This window comes from Olea europaea, unplaced genomic scaffold, assembly GCF_002742605.1.
Source record: "Olea europaea var. sylvestris unplaced genomic scaffold, O_europaea_v1 scaffold2437, whole genome shotgun sequence".
Lineage (NCBI taxonomy): Eukaryota > Viridiplantae > Streptophyta > Magnoliopsida > Lamiales > Oleaceae > Olea > Olea europaea.
In genome coordinates, this window is record NW_019242560.1 from 25279 (window position 1) to 40546 (window position 15268).

General features: G+C 35.2%; 1 protein-coding gene across 1 annotated transcript in view; it reads right to left on the bottom strand.

Moving 5' to 3' along the window:
- Nucleotides 1-1578: 1578 nt before the first annotated feature.
- LOC111382111 (serine/threonine-protein phosphatase BSL3-like) overlaps nucleotides 1579-15268 on the bottom strand; it is a 15588-nt gene continuing 1898 nt past the window's right edge. Inside the window, exons 2-17 of the mRNA XM_023005982.1 lie at nucleotides 12743-12914; nucleotides 12342-12411; nucleotides 11301-11402; nucleotides 11102-11183; nucleotides 10786-10965; nucleotides 6851-7121; nucleotides 6499-6736; nucleotides 6073-6243; nucleotides 5318-5556; nucleotides 4668-4752; nucleotides 4470-4568; nucleotides 4191-4390; nucleotides 4032-4107; nucleotides 3049-3184; nucleotides 2804-2943; nucleotides 1579-2681 (exon numbers count right to left, since the gene is read on the bottom strand). Of these exons, the coding sequence (XP_022861750.1) occupies nucleotides 2598-2681; nucleotides 2804-2943; nucleotides 3049-3184; nucleotides 4032-4107; nucleotides 4191-4390; nucleotides 4470-4568; nucleotides 4668-4752; nucleotides 5318-5556; nucleotides 6073-6243; nucleotides 6499-6736; nucleotides 6851-7121; nucleotides 10786-10965; nucleotides 11102-11183; nucleotides 11301-11402; nucleotides 12342-12411; nucleotides 12743-12914 (2345 nt within the window). The 3' untranslated portion in view covers nucleotides 1579-2597. The remainder of the gene's footprint in view (nucleotides 2682-2803; nucleotides 2944-3048; nucleotides 3185-4031; nucleotides 4108-4190; nucleotides 4391-4469; nucleotides 4569-4667; nucleotides 4753-5317; nucleotides 5557-6072; nucleotides 6244-6498; nucleotides 6737-6850; nucleotides 7122-10785; nucleotides 10966-11101; nucleotides 11184-11300; nucleotides 11403-12341; nucleotides 12412-12742; nucleotides 12915-15268) is intronic.

The window sequence follows — 15268 nt, forward strand, 5'->3', positions numbered from 1 at the left end:
AGATATAGATTATAATTGTAAAAATAATATAGGATTTAATTCTGTAGGAACTAGTAAAGAGATAAAAAAGATAGAGGATATTATAACTAAACATAGAGATATACAAGAAGAAATTTCAGAAGAATTAGTTCGAGGATATATAACCAAGAAAGGTCAGCCTAGGATCTTTGAAGAACTACTAAAATACAAAGAATATTTAAAGGTGTTTGAAAGATTGAAAAATATAGATATAGATCCTGATTAATAAATCCTCAAAGATATAAGATATATCTTGCAAATAATTATAGTAAGGGTAAAATAGTATTTCTTATAAAAAAGGCCACTGTGAAAAATTGGATCAATTATCCAGCCATTTTAAAATTGCCCCGACATATCTATTCGTTGGAGTGATGGTTTCTTATTCTTGCTGTGCTGAGGTGAAATCAAATGGGCATTACTTGAATGCGTGTGAAGAAATTATTAAGAATTGTTTTTGTTAAAGAATTGAGAGTTTCAAAGATATAAGATATATCTTGCAAATAATTATAGTAAGGGTAAAATAATATTTCTTATAAAAAAGGCCACTGTGAAAAATTGGATCAATTATCCAGCCATTTTAAAATTGCCCCGACATATCTATTCGTTGGAGTGATGGTTTCTTATTCTTGCTTTGCTGAGGTGAAATCAAATGGGCATTACTTGAATGCGTGTGAAGAAATTATTAAGAATTGTTTTTGTTAAAGAATTGAGAGTTTCTAATAATACAAGACTACTTAGAGGGAGGATTCATCGCAAATGCTAGCTTTGCTCATTACTTCTTCACATTCACCGTGCAATGCATGTAAACATGACTAAAGATTTTTTGCTGAAACGAGACCTCTTGGCAACAAACATCCACATAACTTGTCACTCGTGTTGTTGGTACGGGTTGCTAATACGGGAGAAATATTTTGAAGGCACAAAAAAAAAAAAAAAAAAAAAAAAAAAAAAAAAAAGAAGAAGAACCTAGGTTCGACCATCATGGCTCAAGGTTACTCTAAATCGCACTTGACCTACTCCAAAGGTAGTGTTTGGACCAGCACAAGTATTCCATTTGGGCCATTTGAATATGAATAATGCTACGTGAACAAATTAAGAACGATCCCCTCACAAATGATAGAATAATACTATCTAACACCACTGATCCACAACGACAATATACGTGCAATTGGCTAAATTAAAAGTACAATTAAGAGACTATAATAACTCTGAATAATAAAATCAATAAAGTAAATTTCATACCCACATATTTAATTGACCAAACCATTTCACCCGCACATTGATTACCATATCATATATAGATAATCTCCACTTCGTACATGTAGCATTATTTTTCGAATCTCAATCCAGCATTATTTTTTGAATCTCCATCCAGAATTTCTCACACGTAAACCAGCTCTGGGTGCACAAACACCATGCTTGGCCTGGCTCCAAACAAAGTTACAATTGGCGTGCAAATTTGAAGAATCAACCAAATCAAGTGCTATATAAACAATCACAGTAGAGAAGTTTCTCTATCACCAAATCAAATACTTTGAAGTAGAAAAATCAAGACCAATGGACGTCTCAACAATTGGGTCATTAATCAGATAATCATGCAGACGAAAAGCCATCAATACTATGATTAAATCCACTCTAGTATCTAAATTTCAAATTTGTAACAATTTCCATGTATCTATCTGTACACGAAATTTGTTGTACACGACAAGGCACCGTCAATAGAGGACACCAGTATACTAGAGATAACTAACGCACCAGCTAATAATCCTAATACAAAACGACTTCTCATCTTTTCACACAAATGTTGAATCAAATAGGGTAGAAACACAAATTGCACATTGCAATACCCTCTATTATACACACTGCCAAAAAGATTTCATCATCTTATATCCCGTCCGTCAATCAATATATGGACCGGACTTCAAGACCTCTTAAAACATAAATAAAAATAATACACCTACCCAAGACACAAAAAGAAAGAAAAAATAAACAAGTAATACCCACCCTCGCACATGGAGAAAGACGAAACACTGCAGCTTCTGTCTGAGGCTCATGTACAAATATTTCTACTTTTACTATCCCCGACGAACTGCTTTCAGCACAACAAATGAAGTAGGCAACTCAACGCCAGCACAAATGTGCTTGGACAAACTTATGTATTCTTTTAAAGGCTGACCAAGAATGTTAACAGTAGCACGAGTTCAAAGCCTTGCTGTTTCCATAAGGAATACAAATCGGAGAATTCCCCATGTAGAGTCGTGCTATGTACAAATCACTGCACAGGTGCCAGCCAGAGCCTCAGAGAAGTACAAAACTCGTGAGCATGTTTGGCTAAGCTTAGGAGGTTCACTTATAGGTACATATAAAAATTTAAAATAAATAGGCTTTTTTTTTAATTGATCAAAAGTGAAAATAAATTACTGATTTGGCTAATGAGTAGGAATTTTTTTTTTTTTTATTTTTTTTTATTTTTTATACCTGAAAGCCAGAAAAGGTGATCCAACCACAGCTGAAAACTGAAAGTTATCTTTACTTATTTTTAAGCTTAGCAAAACATACTTTGTCTCTGGAAGCATAATCTAAATTAAAGCAAGAGAACCTCGGTCATTAGCAACTTGAGGACGGCCTCTAGTTGGCGTAGGTGGTCTGTTAGCATTGAGTTCCTAAGTTTGAAACCAAAAAGGAGAGAAAAAAGGAAGCAAGATCAATATCAGCAAAATATGCGAAGACATTTGTCAGATATATGGAGAATATCAGAAAACGAAAGTTTGAGACAAGTTAGCACCTGCATCCAAGTGTCTTCTATATGGCGTTCAGGAGACGTTTCCGGAGATGAAATTGCAGGCGGCAATGGATGAATTAGTTTTGGCACCACCACTAAATCTCGACCCAAAACCAAGATAGCACCAGCATTATTTGCAGTACCTGCAGGATTAAAAATAAGAAAATTACAGAGAACATTCAAACTGAAAGAAAATTTTGAATTGTACAACTATAAGTCTACCAATTTTTATTAAAATTAGCTCATACCACAGTAGTTTGTGGCTGAAAATAGAGTAATCAAATGTCCCTGAGCAAATCTTTCGAATCCATCCATCACACATTCATGTGCCCGAACAATCAATTGAAGATCATTGTTATTGCAGAACTCCATTACACGGTCAGGCTGCACAGATAGAAACTTGGATGAGCCATAGTGCTCAACTGACAGAGAAACTAACAAGAAGTCAAACAAATTCTCCATTTGTTGTACAGAATAATCCAAGAAGAATTATTAACATAATATTAATCTGGATAAATGTACAAGACATGGAATAAGTGTTAAAATAAATAAAATTATTCTTCATCTTATAACCTCTGGAATAAGGGCAAAAACTAAAACATCCCAACAAGGACAGCTAGCCCAGGCAGACTCCACCAATCCTTTGTGAACCTGCTAAATAATATAGGACGTCTCTACTACATTCTTGCCGACTCTCTGAATAAAAGCTTTTGACCATAATTACTCAAAGGCTTCTTCAGTCAATCGGAACAAAAAAATAAAGAAAAAAGTGAAATCCGATAAGATGAAAGGCCTTAGAAATTCACGAGGCATACATTATGTGAATGTGCAACATCTAATTCAATTGCTTTCTGATTGTTGTTCAAGTTGCAAAGTTTTAGAAACTCCTTGCCTTTGGCAAGTGGTCACCAATTTTTGAAACTCAAAAAGAAAAGAAAAATATCAATGCTAAAATGTAAAATTGTTCTTCACTAAAACAAGCTCAATCCTTCGGCAACAAGAGGAGACCCTATTTGCATACCAAGAAACTACAAATTCGTAACTAATTATAATGAACGTCAGTAACATTAATCCCTACATCCCTCAAACACACACATGCACACAGATAAATCAGGATAAAAAAAATCAATCTAATTCAAATCAACGATGTACGGAATGAAACAATCATCATTCTAAAGTAAAAGAATAAAAAATGAAGAAGTTGAAAATAGATTATGAGAGAAATGCTCACCCCGAAGGTAACCAAGCCAGGACCCCTTGCATTTGGTCGTAATCCTTCTACACTGTCATTTTCTGTGGGGTCAGACCTACAAGGAAATATTTAAGTGTAAGAATAGGAATTGGGAAAAATAGAAGAATAAAAATAAAGAGAGAACAGACATGAACTAACCACAATAAGTCCATGAGAACAATTGATCCTGCTTCCATTGTAATTGGACGCTGAATATTCTCAATTTGTTCCACATGGTTGATTGATCTTCCAATACCACCATGCATACAGATAATTTTTTTCTCAATCAATGCTGCCAGAGGGAGCCAGTTGAATAATCTGTTTATCCGATGCCATGCCCAGATTCCATCTCTCTCACCCTATTTAAGGCACCATTATAAGGTCCAAACATTTTTCCAGAATAGAAAAGCACAAGTAATAAAACCTATGATAATTTACCATGCGTTCAATGCACTCAATTCGAAAGCCAAAAAGAGCATTGATGTCTGCAGCTTCATGATTACCACGAATTAAATGTATCTGATGAGGATGCTCAACCTACACATTCATTTATTTGGATGAAAATGCATTAGATCACTTCATAATGGAGGGAGGGAAAATAAATGATAAGGCTGTATTGACAGACAGGAGTACCACCTTCATAGCTAGGAGAAGAGTTATGGTTTCCAAGCTGTGCTGGCCACGATCAACATAATCCCCCAAGAACAGATAATCAATATACCTGATAGGTTTATTTAAAAAATTAGCATTACACTAAAAGTGAATAGACATTACAAACAATGTAGTTCGCATAAAACAATAACATAGTTAAAAGTCAACCTAAGCAACTTGTGTAAATCATGAAGGGGCAAAGGGGCTTATAGATGCATATGATAAGGGGGAATATGATCTTCGGTTTCAATAAATATTTTAGAACATAGACACTATTGTGGCAAAAGAGACTAAAATTATATTTAACATCTCAAAGTTCAATTAAAGGTGAAAGTGACATTCTATATAATGGCATCTTGAGATGGCAACAATGGATGGACAACAGAGGATAGAAGGCCAAACTTCCCAACTGGGAACAATTAGCCTATCCAATAGAACATGCAATCAACAATGGAATCATTTAACTTCTATGATGGCTTCTGCTAATGGCATGGTTTATTAAGCATTTATAAAAAATACTGGAGCATGAAAGGATAAAAAACATGAAATTAGGCATCATGGAAGCTAGCATGACAAATTAAACTGACTCACAGCATAAGCATTTGGTAGAAGGATGTAATAGGTTGAAAACTTACGCTATATCCCCAGCAGTTGAAGGAGATCCATACTCATCAAAAAGACGCATAAGATCCCCAAATTGCCCATGCAAATCACCGAATATCTTAATAGGAGCCCTGAGCTGTAGTACACTAGGTTCACTAGCAAATATTCTCTCAGCACTGTCACAAAGATCTCCTATCTCATTGCAATCCAAGAAAAACTGTCTACGAACGGGAGGCTTCCAACCACGAGGTTTCAGAAGATGAGCAATCACCTGGGAATGCAGGAGACAGGCCATGACCCAACAGCTTAAATATAGCTAATTTACAATAAGAAATATTAATATTAAATGGACGCGTCATAATAGACCAATAGTCAAAACAAATATATTAATTACACAGATATTATTGTTTGTAGAGGTACAAAACTTACTGAAACCAAAAAATATAGAACAATCAATTTTATAAGATGGAAATATACCCATTTGGTTAACATCCCATGCATTCAGAGAAATATGATTTTTTTTTTTTTTCCCTTTTATGTATGCGTAAAGCACTTGGTTTTGTTATGGCGAAGATCAAATTGGTAAACCTCCCGTGGAGAATATAATGCAAGAAGAAAGCAGAAGTATGCAATTCTAATGAATTTGACTAAAGCAAATAGCATGTCATTAGCATTTTACTTGGGGACTCATTACTGATGTTCTTCAATGTAATACCAAAGGAATAAATCTGTACAAACATTGTATTTGATGAAGATTACCGTGTTGAGGATAAAGAAAAGGGAGTACCTTCTTGGGTACACTGTTAATAGACATTTGCCGATCTAAAAGTTTCCTAGCTGCTGTTGCACTTTCTGGAGTACCATAACCGACTCGTCTGCCTTCGTTTTCAAACTGATCGATAGAAAGCTGTCTGACCATGCCACCTAAAGCCCCACCAGTCTCTGCAGCCACAACAACCTGCCAACGTTTTGATGGCTTATAACGAAACAAATTTACAACTTGGCTATGACTGAAAATGAAATTTACTTAGCCCCTATTTGGCCCCAATATTTTCAAAATTCATTTTTCCTCAAGCTCATTTTCAGCCACATATTTCATGGAACCAGCAACTTATATCAAATTTCATATTACATCAACTTTTATCAAAATCTACTAAGAACTTTTAGCAAAATCAAACAGGGGCTTAATATTATATATTATTTTGATACTAACAGCACGGTGATGAAGCCGAACTCCAGCTGAAACAGGGTTACTTGATGCTGCAGAATCAGGCTTTATCAAGGTAGATGTCTGTTTTCCGCTAGGGGTTGCCTCTGCTCCACGGTCTCTATCTGGAAGCTCAATTTCCCCATTAACTTGCCTAGCTTTAGCAGCAGCTAATGTAGCAGTAATTGCCTCAGCTTCTGCTGCTGCAGCCTCAACTAAGTAATCAACACCTTTGCTCAGTCTTCTGCAAAGCATAGAATTTAATATATGAACTTTAAGCCACTGAAAGGCAAAAACTACTGAGCTATTTGTAAATCACAGAATATGAATCTATATAAACATTTAGTAGCAAGCTTACCGAGAACCTTGAAGCATTGCATTTTCTGTGCTTATGTCTGCATGCACATCACCATTTACTGGCGGAGCAACAGGACTACCTACCACAACCGCACCATCAACAGTAGTATCAGGCACAAGTGATCTTGTTCTATCATCAGCAAATCCATATTTACCCAGTAACCTCCCTTGCTGCAAATTTGATGCAGCAGCTGCAGCCGCATGAGAAGCTGCATTAGTTGTTTCAGAAGCAGCAAGATCTTCTGCGACAAGTAGGTCATCAAGCAACAACCCTGCAGGCAACACATAACAGATGATATATTCCTTTCAATACTAAAATATGTAGACACTGCAACAAAAACCTATTACAAAGTATACTTTATTTTATCCAACTTCCTGAAAAACTCAATCATGTACATAATCAAAGCTGAACCAATATAAAAAAGAATGCTAATATATGATCTAGACCCCTAAAGCATGTATGCAACAGAAAATCATTAAAAAAAAGAGCCATTCACCATAATTAGTATTTTCATGTTGGAAACAGAAATAGGTTCCAAACTAAGGCAGAGACAATTGACATAAAATCATATGAAGGAAAGTCAACTTATTTAACTACCCAAGAACAATGTTCCAGAAGATGGTCCTGGATAACAGCAGATCATAGTCTAAACTAACTTTTCAGAATGCCATTGGTAGGAGGCAAGATAAATAACAACCCAGCAGCTGTCCTCCTTTTTCAGTCTTTAAACCAGTTGGGCAGCCAAAAATTGATGATTAAAAATATTTAAAAATCTCAATTCTACAGAAAACTCAAAAACCTGGCTATCGTTTAACCATGTAAAAACACCAAAAAAACATACTGCCTATGATGCTCGGACTCGGTTACTGGTTATGGGTACACATCCAAGTGTCGGATCTTATATTTTCTAAAATGTAGAATACGGGAACGTGGTTAAAAAGAGTCCAAATTTTGGACACAGGTACGTGGACACATCTTTGGAACTTCAATTTTTTTCCCAAAATTTCACATTTAAAAAGTTAAATAATAATTACAGGGCAAATTATATATTGTAATTTATAATAAGTGGCAATTTTTTCCCATAAATTTACAAGCAAAATCTTTTCATTTGATGTAGATGTGATTACATTTTATATATTATAATTTATAATAAGATCAATTAACTTGGAGGCCCGTTTATAAATAGTACTGCAATATTAAAGTAAAATTGATATCTAAAAAATACACATTACTCCTAAATTACCAAATTACGAAAGCCCATTTTACGCCACCGAACAGTCCTCCAAATCATTTCCCCGCCCAAGATATTGCTAAAAAAATCCCAATTTTCGTCTCCTGTACAGGCCCACCCAAAACTAAAGGCCAGTGATTAAAAAAAAAAAAGAGGAGAAGGAAGAGCTCAAAAGCCCAAAACTAAAGATCAACAGATAAAACTAAAAAAATGCGCAAAAACCCCTTTTTTTCTTTTAAAGGGCCCATACTCCAACAAAATGCCCATACTCCAACAAAATCCTTTCTCCTTCCCTAATCCCTCTCATTCACCGCTTTTTGCACTCTGCAACGACAATGGCAGCATCCAAGTTCCAACAAGTTCCATCTATGGCCATGTCCAGTTGAAAATCACCGTATCCGCCCCGTATCTCATACCCGTACCCGTGTCATGTTGACACAATGCCAGCCAGAAAGACGAGTCCGAGCATCACAGCATACTACAACTATATTGCATCATCATAATGAGCAAACAAAAATCATATCAAGCTTCCAAACTTGTGATCATACCTCACTGCACTACTTTCAGAATCAGTGACAAGAAAGTGGAGTACTCCTGTTGTTTTGTTGTCTGAGCTACGGAATATACTCTCAAGATCTCAGGATCTGAAAACTAGAGAAATTTTGTTGATTCACTTATTTATTCCTAGTTGTATCAGAAATTCAACCATTCACTTGCTCATCCCTCCGGAACATGTACAGTTCTTAACAGGCTCAGTGAAAAATACATGTTGAAGGTATAAAGAACTAAAATATCACTTCCTCCAAGTGACTGTCATGTATGTCAATGCCAAGATGTGCGTGTTCACTATGTATTTCAAATATTTCGCCAGAAACTAAATGAATTTCAGTAACAACAAACTCAATGCGAGACATAATCTCAACTCCTCAGTAAAAATAGTATTACTTCCTAACTAGTCTCCCAAACTCAAAGTGAGATAGCGATTTCAATTGCATTATAATTTTCAAGGAGGAAAAAGCATTCATTTTCTATTTCAAACATTCAGGTTGAACTAATTCTCCTCACCTTAGAAATCCAATAAAATCCAAATTATCCTAGTACAGTTGCTACTTTCCAGTTTTATAATATACCCCCACAAAGGTTAAATTTTTTTTTTTTTTTTTTTTTTTGGGAAAGGTAATCAAGTATTTTATTAATCAAACCATAATACACAGGAAGTTTATTATCAATACAAATCCGAAAGAAACGACATAAAATTGAGCAGCCCATCTATGTGACTAGTAGCCACCGCATTAAACCAAGTCGACAATGTGAAATAAAAAAATTCTTTAAGTTGCTCTGTTGTTGTTGTTTGATCGTCAAAACATCGGATGTTCCTTTCTCTCCACACACACCAAACTATGCAGCCCAGAATAAGCTCTCATGCAAGTTTGTCATCCTTGTCGCAAAATTTTCTCCTCCATGCCTTTAACACGTCTTCCATACGCCTTGGCATTGCCCAATCTATGTGTTGCGATGCGAAAATCTCATTCCACATTAAACTAGCAATATCACAATGGAGAAATAAGTGATCAATCGTCTCCCCATCCCTCCTACACATAAAGCACCACTCTGTAGTACAAAAACCCCTTGTCCGTAGATTTTCCGCCGTTAGCACCTATCCTCTCACCACTGTCCATAGTAAAAATGCTACTTGTGGTGGCAGTTTACTCTTCTACAACGCCTTCCAAGGGAAAGAGCTATTTTCAGCTCCAATAAAGATTTAAAGAAAGTGCCGACTGAAAACATGTCATCCTGTGCCAACCTCCACCTGCTGCAATCACCATCTCCTGCCCTGATTTGTACCTCATATAAAGATGTCAAAAACAGCGCGTAGTCATCTAACTCCAATCTTGCAAACCCCGTGCAAAAACAATGTTCCAACTGATACTCCCATTATGAATATCTAAAACATCATTCACCATGGCAGACGGCAACAATGCAATACATACAAGAAAGGAAATTTCAATCTTAGTGGTTGATCTCCACACCAACAATCATTCCAAAAACTGATAGTATTACCATTCCCCAATACAAAAGTCAATTTATCCCGAAAATCGCTCCACCGTCGCCGGATATACCGCCACAGACTCACTCAATAAGAGCCTCGACTCTCGACTGAACACCATCCTCCCTTCATAACAACATATTTTGCTCCTATAATTTCTCTCCAAAAACTCCCCCTCTCAGTTTCGAATCGCCACAACCACTTACCCAACAAAGCTTTATTAAACAGTACGAGACTCCTCAATCCGAGACCACCCAACCTCATAGGTTAAATAAGTACTTGGAAAGTAAGGAACTGTGTAAAACGTCTTACAATTACATTTAGATCAAAGAGTGAAAAACTATAAATTTGAAAAACTATAACAATAATAACGACCAGATCAACCATAATAAGCTAGTCATTTTAGCGTTTACTATTATATCCTTGGGGCAAAAAAATAAAAAAAAAAATCCGAAACATAATGACATCACTCCTATGCACCTAGTCTCCAATTTTTTCCTAAACGAAGCTTACTATTTCTTGATTGTTACATGATTACTTAAGTCATTGGAGATATAGTGTCACAAGTAACATAAGTAACAGTTACCACCTTATATCCAAAACTAAAAAAAAAAAAAAAAAAACATATCTCGGTGATGCTGCAGTATCAAGTCTTACCACCACGAAGACCGCCATAAATGAAGATCAAGTCACCAACGGCAGCAGCAGCATGCCTACAGCGTCTTGTCAATTCAACTGTAGCATCCCCACCAGCAGCATCAGCACTGTATCTGCCAGTCCTCGGACTCGTAACAACAGACTTTGTATCACACCAAACTCCTGCTGCAGTGTCCAAAACTGCACCGTAAAAAGTGCAGATATTATTGAAAAATTGATGCAATGCAATCTTCTTCTAGGACAACTCAATTTTTTAGTAGATGCAAGGGAAAAAAAAAAGAAATTCTTTATAATAAACATAAATAAAGAAAAGTACCAGCCACACTTGATGAGTCTTCAACCATGCGTCCACCCCCAAGTGCCCCTCCAGATACATGAAGACGTGCATTAACAAAAACCTAAAAATGCCAGTATTAAGTTATAAGTTTTAGCCAGAGAGAAGAATTCTTTGATTTTTAAGTATTCCTAATTACAGATGAAGTTTATCACAATCAATGATCAATAAAAGAACTCACTGCTGCATGCTGATATCTGGGAGATGGTGAGACACCGGGAGCAATGGCCCATTCCCATCGACCGTCTCTATGTTTGGCAAGCCCATGTGCACTTGCCAGCGGCTGCATAAAAACATACGAACAGAAAAAAGTGTTGAGTGATCTTTCTGGTGTTAATTGTCATCTTCATCATTAACCAACTTGCTGAAAAAATTTCCAAACACCAGAGGTGTCACAACAACAATCTTTCCAGGTAATTATGCACCAGTGTCTGCATTTGCATTTTGCAATTGCTACTATTATAAGTAGGGTAAGAGTATCTAAACTTCTAAACTAACACTTTGCTACTGCTTTAGCAACTCAGTGCTATATTTTGCTATTGCAGTAATTGTACAATTATTGAAATTGTCATATACTACTTTTAACTTTAAATTGCATCACTAAATATTAACAGACAAGAAAGCAAAGATCTACACTAAATCAACTGAAGAGTAGGATCCTGAAGAACAACTATTGTGCATTATTACCCTCCCAAGCAAGCAAAAAGAAGATTCTTAAACTTTCAAAAATAAGGGCCATGCGAAAGATGAAGTAAATTTCAGAAAAAAATTTTAGCACCACAAGGTTGACATTTAGGCCCATCAACCAGTGATACCTACACTAGATCCACCTAATCATAATGCAAGAAAAGACAAATATTTAAGAGAGAAGCATTGAAAGAAACCGTAAGCCGGACACTTAACTCCCCATCTCTGATAACAGAAATAATAACACAATCAACAGAAAGAGTGCACGTCTACATACATAAAAAAACACGCATAAAAGAAGAAAAAGAAACCCGTGCTCCCTCTTCGTTTAAATAGACCAAATTTAGGACTAAGGTCCCACTTAGGAGTTATGGTATAGTGAAGTAATCCCATGAAAAATGAGCAAATAGAAACATTAAATGAAGAGGAAATGTAAAGAATTGTGCATCCAATGAAACTAAATAAAGCAAAGAACAAGTGAATCCAGGTATATCATAATCATCCATGACATGAAAGTTTCAGAAATCACACTAACCGCGCTACTTGCATCCCTTCCTCCACATAAAAGAAGAAGACCATCAGAGCGTGCACTTGCAGTTGCGTACCTGGGAAAGGCGATGGGCAAGCAAAAGATCAAGACAACTTCACTTCTTAAAAACACAGTATCAAGATAACTTCACTTCTTAAAAACACAGTCCAGATGTTCATAGCACGTCATATGATAGAATATACATTTTTCTCCTTGAAAAATTATAAAATTACTAATGAAGACAGCAAAATCGTGCACATCAACCACTTCAATATTGTTTATCTAGCTTAAAAATCAATGTAATAAGAAGTACCATAAAGTAACAAAGTGAACCAGTGGCACATGAACAAAGATTCAGAAAAGAAGCCAAGTAGGTGCTAGGCTTGGTCAAGCTAATATTTCTTTACCATGTCACATGGAACCAGTTCTGAGTCCATACAGTTTTCCAACCGAGCAAAGCATTAAAAGACCCAGCACTGTCCCTAAAATAATATTTCACATTTAAAGAGATTCTTTTAACCGAAAATTGGATTCTCAAGTTTGAAAGATCATTCACCCTACCATTAATAACAAAATGGACTTACTTCTTTACCTGGTCTAAGCAACTACCATAAATGCAGGAGGTGAAATTGAACACTTAGATGAGCAACAAGTCATCTGTATTTCTAAATACATATTGAAAATTGCACATATCAAAAGAGTAAGGGCAATAATACTTCTCATAAAGTGAGGATCGAACAACATAAGTCAAAAGATCAAGAAGGCTTGGACAACTCCAAAAGGATCAAGTATTTTAGGATAGAAAATACTCAGGAACTATTACAGACATTCTCCTTAAACAACTATCAAAGACAACATGGTTGCAAATATATGACATAAATATTTGTACTACTATGAATTTAAAACAATTTGTAAGTCATCCTGCAATTTTAGAATACTTCGATTCTCTAAAATATAAATAAATAAAATAAAAATAAAATCCACAAACTTTCTGTTTCACCACATACAAAACCAGTATATGCACGGATGCAAATATCACATGTATGCATATATAAACCAGATTTACCGTAAGTAAAAAAGTAAAACCAGTACTTACAACAGAAAAATGGTGAAAATTGTTATTTGAAATGTACATAAAACTATAAGTCAACAGCAGACTAAAATGTGTTCCTTATTTTTTCCCACAATTTTTTTTTTTTTTTTAACTTGTGAAATAAAGAGAAGAAAAATGAAAATCGTATTTGCTTTTTGGTGAGCTAAAGATCCATGTAATGAATGTCATGCTGATCTCATTAAATGTATATTTAATTGGAAATGAAGCAAACATCATTTGCTCTTTTATGCAAATCTCATAAGCATCAATTCCTACAAAAACATTCCAAGTCATTTCCCAAACAACGTGCTTTATCCACTTCGAATATGCATATGCTGTTATTTGTGTTTCTAAGTAACATCACAAACTGATTTTGTAACACCCAAAATCCTTTGTAGTCGTTAATTATGAAATTAGTATTACTAAAATTACATAACTCTGTATATGCATAATTATATATAATTACAATTGACTGATTTAAATTATAGTATGACTACAATTACATAAGTCTATATATGCACTATTAAATATAATTCCGATCGATTAATTTAAATAATGCGGTTACCATAGTTATGTATATCTATGTGTGTGTAACTATGATTGTCCACACTACACACAATTTATAAACGGCTACTCGAGGTTCAAGTTCTTCCATACGTGTGTTATCAAATCCTCTTCAAATTAACGAGGTAAGTGTAGTCATATGTTGTATGTTAAATTGTTTTTCATATTTTAAAATACGAAATTTGATTTATGAATATGATATGGGTCCTATATGTTCTCAATGGACAGGAGTTTAATAGTGCTACGCACATGAATTATAGCAATGAAGTACGGCTATGTCTCCCTATGTCTGTTATGATTGTGTACGGGGACTATGACCACCAAAATCCCTGTATCCCCTCATATACGTTAAGAACTCCTAAACTATAAATATGAATTACGATTTATGTGGCTCACTTATTAGAATTTATCTCATTATTTATGATTTTCCCCATTTTTGGTAATTGTTGTTCGAGATGTTGAAGTTTAAAACGGGTCTCAGGTGGAATAATAAAAAAGAAATGATTATGATTTTCGAATAATAATTTAATGTTTTTGATTAAGTATTTGTTCTTAATAATTATTATTGTAAGTTTAAGAACAATTATCTTTTATAGAAGTTTTATTTTAGATATGTTTTAATGATCTAAAGAGAAATTTTGGGTTGTTAAACTAGCTAAAAATATGAAAAGCATTTATTGACTCGAATAACTAATCGACAAAGGGAGAATCTAGAATATTAATTAGTCATGTAGACGAAATAGACCACACCATGAGAAGCTCAAACCATAATAAGCCACAGATTCAGTTAGTGCCCTTATCCAGACCACCCAAAATTATATAATCCCGTTGTATTCTGAAAACAGAAAGAGAAATTCATCCAGATGCTGTATTGCAACATAAAAGCTGATTTCATAAGATGCTCCATTTAGCAAAATCTTAAATCCAGTGAGCTTCCATTGATATTATTATTTCCATTTCTGCAATTTTCAAATATCAAGACAATGGAAAATTTGCAAACATTTATGTGTAAGATTATTTAAAAAAAAAAAAAAGAAGAAGAAAAGGGCAAATTAAGCCAAGTGTTCTACCCAATTGACTTTGTATTTCCCTCAGTGATCTGAATTCAGAAGTAATAATAAAAGACAAAGGATAAAATAAAACGGTTGTGCTACGGGTACAAAGTCGTGTCCAAAATGGACACACGGCACCTCAGCATTGGTCGAGGCGCCTGTGGGCCCTGGCGTGGTAGGCGCCTCGGCCAATGCCGAGGTGCCGTGTGTCCATTTTGGACACG